We start from the raw sequence: 12171 nt of genomic DNA, 5'->3' as shown, positions 1-12171 counted from the left end.
CAAATCCAAATTCATACTCCCAAACATCATAAAAAAATATAAAATAACAAATTTTAATTCAATTCCATTGCAATTAATTTATAATGTTTTTTATAATTAAACAATTATTTTCACAAAAAAAATTAGACATAACATACAAATTTTTTTTAAAAAAAAAATGGTGGTTATGCATCAATGTACAACATGTAAACTGCCGTAGTAAGCATTTTTTTACTTTTTCATACAAGGGGTTGCAACTGGAAAATGTGTCCATGGAGCTTGCTAATCAGGTTAATCATACGCGAAGAGCTAACAGCTAGATCTCCGAACCATTATAATCTCCACAACCTAAAATCTGTCCGTAATAGTGCAGCATTGTTTTACCCTTGTTTTTATTTTTTTTCTGGGCAAAAATCCTCGAATATTGCAGGTAATATGGTGTTCTGAATCGAATGGCACCAAAGGGGGCCTGAAGTATTGAGACCTGTATTTTATTAACTTCTATTTTTGTGGGAACTGAGATAGTCCCTCAACCCTGCTTCTCTCTAAAGGGAGAGGGAGGACCTAAAATTTAAACCCATAAAACAAAAAACAATAAAATTCCCTAGATCCCCTGAAAGATAAACAAAGAAGTGTAGGATGAAGAACCAGAGTTTGAACAAAACCATCCTCATCATGGCGGCAGTCCACCTATCAGCCCTCCCCAGCCAATGAAATGGCATCAAGTACTATAGTATTCAGGTAAACCCTACTTAATTACTGTGTGTGATTTCATTGGCCAAGGGGCCTGACAGGAGGACCACCATTGTCCTCGGGAGGACCTAATTTTTTCTCCCCCAAGCTAAACCAATCCCACTAACTTAGTAAACTAAGCCAACCCTCGACCATAACCAACTACCAGTATGGAGCCAGCGTCGCTTTTTGGCAGTATGCGCTGGGACCACAACCCTAACTTTGTTAACCGTGATATCAATGACAGCCTGGTTGCCCTTGGCTGCATAAAACTGCTGGCTGGAAAGCATTGCCATCAATGCCGCAGCTGTGAAGCTTCGGGAAGTTTGCAATGCTAGAAACCACTTGGCCCTTTTAAAACACGAGAAAAATGGTTGAGAAGAAGCTCCTCAGCACCTCCTCATTATACCAGCAACGTTCATACCGATTTCCTCCTTGGTTTGCTCTGACACAGGTATATCTCCTATGTACATGTCAAAGAACGCCCCTGAAAATGGATGGATATATAATATTAGAATCTCAAAACTCTCGCTTCCCAACTCATTCTCTCTCCCCTGCCATCTGCTCATTCTACCTTTTTGCACTATGCTACCATATCAAGAAAAAGGGTGAATAGAAATTATAGGATATAGAAAGGGCAATTAGCTTACTGCACAAGTCCTTGCTATGGACAGCTCCAATCTGATTGCCTCCAACTGCAATGCAACGATTCATTGTAAGTTACTTCTGTATAGTTTTCTAGTGCTTATAAAATCCAAAAGATTAGCACGACTGTTATACTTCAAAGATGAGATGGCAGAAGGAAAAAAAATTAAAAAAAAGGATGCAGATCTGCCATTTGAATGATGAAGACAGGAGATGGAAGCAGTGAAATGAAGCCTTAAAATCTTTAAAGCAACACATTCCTAATGTTTCTAGCCATGATCCTAGCGACCTCATTATAATCAGATAGACTAATTCTGAAAGACAGATGAGCCATTTATTATTTGAAGATGAGAGCGAAAATTTAGAAATTGGAGTGTCTCAGGGGTGTATCAGCAGCTCATACATATTTACATCATGAAGATTTCCTATCAATGAACCACTCACTTTCAGTAACCAGTTGTCCATCAGCCGTTCTTCGAAAATCGACTGTAGTTCCCTGCAAGATTCCAATAGGAGTCAGATCTAAGTCTGCCACATTATTAAATTGTATACATTCAAATATATATGTGTGTGTGTGTGTGCATAGGTGCCAAGTAATAGAATGGTACATTACCGCAGGCAATGGAATATCTTGTTTGAAGCAAGATCCAAATGTCCTCAAGCAGTGACAATCGGTGTCTGGATTCATCTTAAGAAATAATGGACAGGAATGCTGTCAATAAATATTCAGGAAAGGATTACAGAAAAAAACTCTCACTAGCAGAAGATATACCTTCAGCAATCGATTCCGGAGGGATTTCTCAAAAGCACTGCAAGAAATAGAATGAGAAAACACATGAAAAATAACAATATTTTATTCATCAATGCTTAAAACATGAATTATTCTCTCTAGAGATACAAGGCTGTTATAGCGCAGAATCGTGCAGAAGTATGTCAAAGAACATATTTGTTTGAGTAATATCAACATTTGCATGTTAAATGTAAGGAAATGTAACATGCAGGCACAGAACTCAACAGCCCAACAATAAAAGTGGTGAACCCATGCCTAGCTGAAGCTGTGGCTGAGAATGTATTAGTAGTTTGGTTATATGCCAAAACAACAGATTCTGCCACCACACAAGCCCAAGCAAACCATTCTGCAGGTACAGCTTTCGCAGTACAGCAAATGAGACTTCAAACAAAATGATCTAATCATGAATGGTTTAATAACCATCTTGATTATTATAGAAAGGAATTAAAAGCCACCAGAATGTCAAGGCTTCCAACAGGTTGGGCTAGGTTTGAAACTGGATGCAAATTAAATTCAATTAGGGCTATGACTCAAAAATTGATTCAGAGCCATGCAGTTCTATTTTTGAATCTTATTTATGAGATAAGATAACAATTGCAGCAAACTTGGGCACAAGGAAATTCAACCAATTAATATTCAAATATGTTAAGAATAGAACCCAACTGAGTCAAAGAAATAATCCAAGAAAATACGGCAGACCCAGTCACGTCAGTCACATGCAGGTAGGGGTGTACACGGTTCGTTACGGCTCAGTTATTGCCAAAACCATCAACCAAACCGAACTCCTCGGTTTTTAAAACTATTGAACCGAAACCGGACCGAATACTGTCGGTTTATAAAGAAACCAAACCATTAATTTTGCAGTTCGGTTCGGTTATTTTCAGTTTTATAAAATTTTGAACTATCAAGCCAAAAAACTATTTCTTGATCTGCTGAGCCCAAGTTGGGCTGCATTCACGGACCAAAAGGCCACAGCCAATTTTATAATTCTGATTGGGCCAAGGCTTTGAATGCATAGTCCAGCGCATGAGACATGCTGAAAGGAGGATCCAACTAGAATATATAAGGTGAGGAAACTTGTTTTCTTCCCATTTCCAACCGATGTGGGATGGCTAGCATCAAGTGGGATCTCATATTCTTCTCTTGGTCAGGTGGTTCCTGCACAAGAAGGCCGCCGGGAAGGGCTGCAGGCCGTCCGATCGAATCGGCAACCAAGGACTATCAAATTTGAAACGGAGAAAATCGAGGAAGGAGAGATGGGGAGAGGGAGTTATCAAGACGATGGGATTGTGATGCAGAGGTCGGTGAAGAGGCTTCACTTCAGGAGTAATTGGGAAGAGAAGGAGACAGCAGCACCATCACCTCCAGTAGTCATTATCCCCACATCCTCTGTTCTTACATTTCCCTACTCTGTTTTCTTCCTTTTCAGTTTTTTTCCTTCACACACAGAAACATATATATTATTATATACAGAAATTAATAAGTTAGAATGCTGTTACAGAATAGATCTGGAGTTCTTGAATCTTGATAACGGAGCCACCATCCAAAATAGATATCAATTTAATTTAAATTAAAGAAACCCCAAAACTACCGACCTAATGCCAAAGGCAAAGCTAGTCAAGACCTTCCTGGATGCATCTCACCATGAAGCCATCGGCTTTATTTCTTTTTTGGAATTTTTAGAGAGAGAGGGAGAGAGAGGATTTAAACTTTGAAGTGCTCTCAAATGGTTTGAAACCCATTTGTGTTCTGAAATATACAAGCAAGATGAAGTCACTTCGGCCATTTTGGGTTAAGTTTTTTGTCTTCTGTTTTTTTATTTTTGTCTTTGCTTTTATTTTATTTTTTTTAGAGAGAGAGAGAGGATTTGCGTTGCCTCAAATGGTTTCTAACCCTGTGTTCTCAAAGGGCAGAAGCAATATGAAGTCACTTTCATATATAAATGTACTGAACACAGCACTTAAAGAAAAAAAAAAAAATTAAAAAGAAGCAGCATGCTGGCTCGCATGGGTTCTATTCTATGGAATCTAACGAGGCTCGTATGGTTGGTTCCCTGCATGCGATGAAATTCCTTTAACCATTCAAGTGACTCGTTGGAAAAGAAGTGAAGAAGAGGAAATTGCTGGTGGAGCTGGGTGTTATTCCGACTTTGGTAGCGATGGTGGATTCGGAGGTGGTTTCTCGCCGGCGACCGGCGATCCAACAGGCAACTATAAACTGAAAAACTGAAAAACCGAACCGTAATGTGTTTCGGTTCGTTTTCGGTCTGGTTTTCGGTTTTTCGATAATTTTTGTACACTCCTACATGCAGGTCACATGGCAGAACTGGGGACCTTGGCCATGTGCAGGTTACTTGCATGCCTGAGCACCATGGCCAAGTGCAAGACACATGCCCAGTCACCTCAGACAAGTGCATATCACATGGCAGATCTGGGCACCTTGGCCAGGAGCAAGACACACGCCTAGTCACCTCCGCCACATGCAGACCTGGGCCACCTCAGCCATGAGCAGGTCACATGACAGACCTGAGCACCTCAACCAGGTACAGGTTACATGGCATGCCTAGTCACCTCGACCTAGGAAGAAACTGAATAACCAACCAAAACCCATGATTAGGGCACTTTTGCCCATGCCAGCAAACCTGCATGCATAGAGAAGTGGGCAGTTGAGCCCCAGTATATACTGTAACCACCCACACAACACATAAAGGAAGGACATGGGAGGGGTGGTTGCATCTTCAAGGTAAGCCTGCCAGGTAGTAGCCTTCAGCCATAAAAAGGAAATATACATTCTCCAAAAGGTAAGCATTCAATACCTAACTCAACACAGAAATCTTCCTTATCTCTAAAATCCCTTTCTACTTCTCACGCCCATCCTCTAACGTCGGAATTGAAGAGATCCCCCAAAGGACACCAAGACCTTCCAAGAACCTATTGTGCAATTGAGCTACATGTGCAGGGGGCCATTAAGGCTTAATATACATTGTTGGCCAACAACCCAATAGCTTAAGATTTTAAGTAGAGTCGAAATATAACATGTACTAACAATTCTACGTTAATATAGTGGTTTTCAAAAGATGGTATAACTTACTCTTTCACAGTATTGATTTTCATTCCATTGCAATTTATTACAAGCCTGACAGTCATACTAATGTCCTCCCTGTAGAACAGTGAAAAAAAAATTAAATAAGTAAATGGGACATAAGTTTCCACTAGAGAGAAGAAAATTAATACGACATGGTATTCAACTTGCAATCTTTTCCAAGTTCACACAATCAGCAAGACAGCAGAAAAGTATCCTATGCTGTGAGACCAACAAACAGAGGTTCATTTCAAGATTATGCATTGCCTAAGGTGAGCAACTATCATCAAACAGTTTAAAGAAAAAGAAATCATACAATAAAAAAAAAAAAGCATGACCACTGGTTCCAAGTAAATATAAATGTTAACAAAGGACAAGGGCCACAAGGCATTGGGAGCAAAAATACCAAGAGCCCTTCTAGCTACTCAATAATATCAACATAGCCATTTCAAATTCAATTCTCAAAGCTGCAATGCCAATCTCATCTTCACTGCTTAAATAAATATGGCTAATTTCTAAACATAAGCTTAAAGACCAAATGAAAGAAATGCAAGATCATTAAATAATAGGGGCACCGCAGAATATAAGCACTCATTATCACTAGTAAACCTTGCTGAAATGCATCTTTTCATTATAGGGCTAAAATCAAAGCAATGTGACCAAGGACTGCCTACATACGTCAGGTCGCCTATTTGGCATAATTTAGGCATAGAATTAAGAGAACTATGATAGTATTAGACTTTTTTTCCTGCTGTGCAGATTCTTGTTTTGCTGGGGGTAGGGGTGACATTCGGTCGGTACGGATAATTTGGTTAATTAACCAAATTACCTGAAAACATTTGGTTAAGAAATTCTAATAACTGAACCGGCAGAATTAGAGTGTTTAACCGAACATGCACCGACCAAAACCAAATTTTCAGTTAATTCAGTTAACCGAATATTTAACCAAACTGAATTTCTAGGAAAGGGATGGATTGAATAAGTATTCCGGCCAATTCTTGCTGTTGCCGTGGCACAAATGCGGCAAATATAAGGAGATATTTCATATCTATTAGGGAGATTAAACCATTTCTGAAATCTCACCTTAAACAAAGTGGAAAATAAGTGCATGCTTTGTAAGGGAAGTGGGAGCTTGCCGGACTAAGGAGTGGATGATGGGGGAGGATCAAGGGCTAACCGCCAAGAGGTGAGGATGATGACATCAAGGAGGATGAGGCGATGCAGCGACGCTGCGATCCAGAGCCAGAGCCAGAGGCAGATGCCAGAGCGGCAGAGGCAGAGGCAGAGCGGATGCAGCAGCGGAGCCCAGAGGGGGATTTGATGATTTGCAAACTCAACAATGATGAAGAAGAGCTGAAGAGAGTCAAGAGACAATGAGTGGAAGAGTGGAAGTGGAACTGAATCAACTGATTTCATGGTTTTTGTGTTCTAATTTCTAATTAATCCCCAAAACGAACTGAAAATCAAAAACTGAAAATTAGCTAAAATTAAAACCAAACCAAACCAACCAAAATGGTTTGGTTAATTCAGGTAATTCGGTGAAAACCGAATTATGCTCACCCCTAGCTGGGGGTTTATGCAATTTTGTGTTTTAGTTAGTTGTAGGTATTAATACTTCGCTTGGGGGTTGTATGAGACAGTTATCAGATTTGAATCATATTTCCAGACTGTTTTCCCTCTGTCTCTTGCAGCCACTCCCTCTCCTCTCTTCCTTCTTCTTCCCCCTTTCTTCTGCGCTTTTTTTCATTCCATATCACTCCCTTAATTCTCTCTCTCTCTCTCTTTGATTTCCCATACCTGTTCTACACATAGACAACTAAAAAAGCTCAAGATTTGGAGAAAATTCAACCACGCAATTTTTCTATGGACTTCTGCATTTTCTACTTTCCAGTCATGGGAAGTGGCTCTAGTGATGATTGGTTGTCCTCAGCAGTCAAAGATCCAGTTATTTATGAGATGTGGGCTTGGATGGTCCCCTACTGCTTGCATAGCTCATTAGACTCATCCTCAATAGGATTTTCTAAACAGTGAGGCAGAAAGAAATATAATACGCTGGGCAGGATAAGAAACTTTGATCATCAAAACTTAAGTGTCTTTTATTTTGGTACACAGGAGATAATAATTGTAGAACACAAAACTGTATTGGATTTTGTTGATTTTTGGTTTATAAAAGACTCATTGTGTACTTGGCTTGGCACCCCTTGGTGCCCTTCAGTGAAGTTCCTCTCACTTATCCCACCCCCCCCCCCCCCCCCCGCCAAAAATAAAAATAAAAATAAAAATAAATTAAAAAATGGTTCAACACTAACCAGCTTAATGACAAGGCATGCCCCATTACAAGCTTAAAGAACAGTGATATGTTCAGAAAATGATTTTGGTTAGTTCATGTGTCAGTACATTTGGAGTCATACTAAACATTGTTTTAAGTTACCATAATTCAAAGGGCAAGGCTCAAGCACACAGAGAAGCATATGATTGCTTTCTCTTTCTCTCACATTCTGGAAACTATAGCAATGAATCTTGGAGCAACAAACTGTTAAAAAACTAGCTTCTACATATGCAGCCTTAATATTTATATATATATATATATATATATATATATTTACATAAATATAGAGACACACACATACATTACAAGGGGTAGTAGTAAACATAAAATAATATGGAATAAGATAGTGAAGAAGGATGGCTACGCCACCTAGTGGGACTTCAGGGTTAAATATTGATGCAAAGTCAGCAGATACATCCATTGGAAGTGGGTGGATTGAAGGACATGAGAAAAGTGGAACCATTAACCTTAGAGAATCCATGAAATATTGCTTTAAGGCTAAAGAATACTTGTCACAGAGAGCACATAAAAAAAATATTTAGCCGCCGTGGAAATTAGAGTGCATAAATCATGCCTTAGAGTAAAATCAGCTATTATTAAAGCCCACTTTAGGCTGTTACATTCATAAACCAAAATGATGGAAATAAGCAAGAATTTTAAATAAAATGAAGCTACCATCCCATAAAACCTCACCTAAAACTATTTTCAAAAACAAACACTTAATCAGTCATCCAAAATAAACATTAAAAAATCACACTGTTAGGAAAATATAAGAAAAAACACCACTAGCTTGTTCAATTACCTGAGAAGATCTTCATAGAAATCCCGGCATTTGTTCAGTTCGCTGATTGGAATAGAAGCATACTTTGGACCCAATTTCTCACAGACAGAGTAAGGATGAACATCTAGACAACAACCCCCCCCCCCCCCCCCCCAAAACCCCAAAAAAAAGGGTAAGCATAATTGGAAGATTAATAAAAATTTAGCAGAATAAATCCTGTAAAATAAAAGAAATTTTTTGAGTGGGAAAAATGCTTACAGAAACCGAATGCATAGACCTTAAGTGATTTTATTCTGACTATTGTCATGGTTCTGGAACCAGTTCCAACAAGAACCTAAAAATCGTGTGGGAGTAGTTTAAGTTCAAAGTAAATACAAAGATAAAATCAAGAAACTCTCTAACGCAAAGAGACATAATGCTCGCACAGATTATGCATATGCATTCATAAAAGATTCACTACAAGGACTAACAAATGTATCCAGAAATGCAGACAACATAACTAATGGACGTCTAATGCCATCAGGTTAAGAGGGCATCAGAAAAGGATTGGAGAAGCACATAAGCTACAGTAAATGCAGGTTAAGGGGCATTCCAAATAGTTGTTGATGTAAAACATAACTCAGAGGCCAGCAAAATCACCAATATAGAAACAAGTAATTTAAATTGTTGACCTCTGAAGATAAAGTGGAATTATTCTCTCCATCTAAAATGCTGTCCAAAATTATGGGGAACTCAATGCCAGTTTTAGGCTCAACTGCAGGTCTCGTCCACTTTAAATCAAGGAAGGAAAGATCAGCACAACCTTGATGCCCAACCTCACAAGGCCTTTGATCCATGCATCCATGCATTTGTACATCAGGATTCTCCAGTTGAACAGCTAATACCTCCGGAGATCTGGATTGCAATCTACAAGAAATTAGAATAGAAAAATGGATATGGAAGATAGTTAACTTGTAGGGGAGAAATGCAATAACATACACATTCTTGAACGGTGGTACCAGAGCAGCAGCCAATGAGAGCACAGGAAATGATTGAAGCCATTCAGCTTCTCTGCACAGGTGTCTCATGGTGAATTTTGATATCTTATTGAAAAGCACGGGGGTGACAGACTGTCCACTTGATCTAAACTTGAAGCAAAATCCATTAAGACTATGTGTAGTAGAACTGATCGACTTAACTTGGGTAGAAGCTTTACAGCTTGGAGGTTTTGAACCATGTGAATTTCCTGACAATTTCTGACCAGTATTGTAATTTGAACTACTAGAGAACCAAAAAACTAAAGCCCCAGCAAGCTTGGAAATGCAGTTAAAAGCTTCTTGAAGAGCCACACTTCCAGGGACATGTAGGTATTGAGACTGGTAGATAGAATTGTCAGCAAATGAAGCAAAATGGGAAAATAAACGACTCCCGATTCCATATGAATTGAGGGGATCCGTGGGAACAATGTATGGAGACCCACCATCAAGATCCATAAAAAAGAACCAGCTGTTATGCATATTCTGTAATGCCTTGCTTAGTGTAAGATAGGGACTCCTGAAAACCTTTTAATGAGGGAAATCACACACAGAGGCACACATTAAACACCTGCAAACAGATTCTAAATAAGTTCAAAAGAAGACTCGAAAAAAGCTGCAGGGCAATGAACAAAAGGTACCACATAGCAAAAAAAAAAAAAAGATTCAGATCCATCACTTTGCAAAATTTCATAGAAGCATATAAAATCAAAACGCCAAGATCACGAAATTTACCAAATTTTAAATACACGTGATCTAGAGGGGTATCTATCATGCGATGGATCATCATCCCCTTTCTTGGGAGTATGAGGAGCTCAATACCAATGAAGGAAGGAAAAGTATACGATCAAAAGAAATTGACCATTTCTTGAAAAACATATCACAAGTTCAGAACTCACAAACCTTTTAGCTTGAAAGAAATGAGATTGATGAAGGAAAAAAATGTTTCAAACTTAAAGCTTTTTCTTTCGTTGTGGGAATCAAATCAATGGTTTAAGGCGTCAAAAATAACACGCGCGCATAATCTAGTTTGACGCCAAATCACGCAACACAATCAATCAGAGGTAGCCAAAGAAGTCAACGAAAGAAACGCTGAAAAGTTTCGCATTAGAAACCCACGGCTCCGCAAAGAACAAACAAACATATATATTAAGCACTCAGCGAACCCAAAATGCACGGAATTCATCTAAAACTCCGGTATGAACAGAATGAGGTCGCATTACATCCATTCCAAAAGAAAATGTAACTAATGGATTGAAACATCGAATGAAAGAACTTAAGCAAAAGAACGAAAATGAATTAACCTGAGAAAACAATGCTAGAGGGCTCCGTAGCGAGATCAAGATGACTCGCGAACGAAAAAAGAAGGAATGGGGGTGCACTTGGTTTACGCCGGATTAAAAGAACGACGATTATGAATGTGGGAATTAGGGCTTTGCCATGCGCATTGGAGAGAGAGAGAGAGAGAGAGAGCACAGAAAGGAATATGCTAGTTGGAAGGGGGAAGGTGAAACAGGAGACGTCGGTCCGCTTCCAACAAATGAGAAAAGAAGATGCAAAAACAAATTTGCCTTTCGGCGTCACGCCTTTTGCGGGCATAACACGTTTTTCAAATGATTTTTTTTTTTAAAAAAAATTTATTAATTAAAAATAATTTTTTTAATAAATCAATTGGGTGAAATCACAAGAGGTTGAATTTCAGATCTTGAATTTAAATTTAAATATATTTTTATATTATATCTTATATAAATTAAATATAAATTTAAATCTAAAATCTTTCTAAACATTGGATAAGTACAATTTATCTTAGTCCTTATACTTTTTGCTTGTCCAATTAGCAACTTGACTTACTAATTTCATGTATTTTTTATCTTAATTAAATCTAAAAATATAAGTGAATCTTCCTTATTTAAAATGTTCAATTAAGCATTTCATGTTGAACCACTATTATTTGTTATGAATTTAGTTAAAAAAAATCTCAAGTAATTTTATTTATGAAGTGATTATGTGTTCGAGCACATAATAGTAGAAAATAATTTGGATCGCATAATCAATAATACCTAAACATTTAATGAACTTATTAATTTAAGGGCGAAAGGTGTCTTCCATTAATTTTTATTCTATAATTCATAATTATATTAAATTAGCTTAGATCACAGCTTCAATCGAATAAAATTAATAAGTGCAAGTCTTTAATTATACAAATTTAAAGTATATGGACTAAAATAAGTTTACGGTACGGATTAACTTAACATTTCACTCTCAAATTATTTTATTTCATAAATTTCCTTGATTTTAGATATCAAAATTCATTAAAGTATTAATTATATTTCTTAAAAAGATATCAACTTTTGTGATTTTGTTTCACAACTCCCTCTTCATATCAAGGCAAAACACTTCTTGCAATTAGGATGGGCTTTTTTTCCATCAATTTCATTTTTTTTTTTTCTTAAAAGTTTTATCAACAAATAGAGGGAAAACAAACAAAGCCTTGCATAGATAATTTATAACACATTAATTTTGTTATGAGACAAAAGACACATAACTCATCTGAATTTTGGTAAAAAGATAATAACATTTCTTAAGATTTCAAATATTTTAAGAATCTTTCTAACTTGTTCTCGTATTTGCCAAAAAGACACAAATCTCTCCTTATATTTTTTAAAAAGATAAATTTTTTAAGAAAAAATTTGTCCGTAATATTTAGAAACCTTATAAAGGATTTCTAACTTTTTATCAAATCTCAAGAAAGGTAAATGTCTTTTACCCTTTATTATGTTGTATTCATATTTTTTTTTGAGTATCACTCGTTTATCTTCAT

General features: G+C 37.4%; 1 protein-coding gene across 5 annotated transcripts; it reads right to left on the bottom strand.

The window, feature by feature from the left end:
• Positions 1 to 444: 444 nt before the first annotated feature.
• Positions 445 to 10913, bottom strand: LOC131150809 (fatty-acid-binding protein 2). 5 transcript variants are annotated; one of them, XM_058101786.1, is made up of 11 exons: positions 10655 to 10913; positions 9316 to 9921; positions 9009 to 9231; positions 8596 to 8671; positions 8359 to 8461; positions 5237 to 5305; positions 2129 to 2165; positions 1970 to 2044; positions 1801 to 1852; positions 1362 to 1406; positions 445 to 1198 (listed from the first exon to the last, which is right to left on the bottom strand). In XM_058101786.1, exons 2-11 carry the CDS (start codon positions 9831 to 9833, stop codon positions 1101 to 1103), a joined length of 1296 nt encoding a protein of 431 aa, XP_057957769.1. In that variant the 5' UTR covers positions 9834 to 9921; positions 10655 to 10913; the 3' UTR covers positions 445 to 1100. The 5 variants fall into 5 exon arrangements, 4 of the variants coding, with proteins under 4 accessions (XP_057957769.1, XP_057957768.1, XP_057957767.1 ...); XM_058101785.1 differs by having other exon boundaries at positions 10086 to 10882; XM_058101784.1 differs by having other exon boundaries at positions 9316 to 9878; positions 10655 to 10882.
• Between the last annotated feature and the right edge of the window lie 1258 nt (positions 10914 to 12171).

The sequence above is a fragment of the Malania oleifera genome, chromosome 3 (genome assembly GCF_029873635.1).
Source record: "Malania oleifera isolate guangnan ecotype guangnan chromosome 3, ASM2987363v1, whole genome shotgun sequence".
NCBI lineage: Eukaryota > Viridiplantae > Streptophyta > Magnoliopsida > Santalales > Ximeniaceae > Malania > Malania oleifera.
Note: the sequence above shows the minus strand (reverse complement) of the source record. Positions and strands in the feature narration are given on the sequence as shown.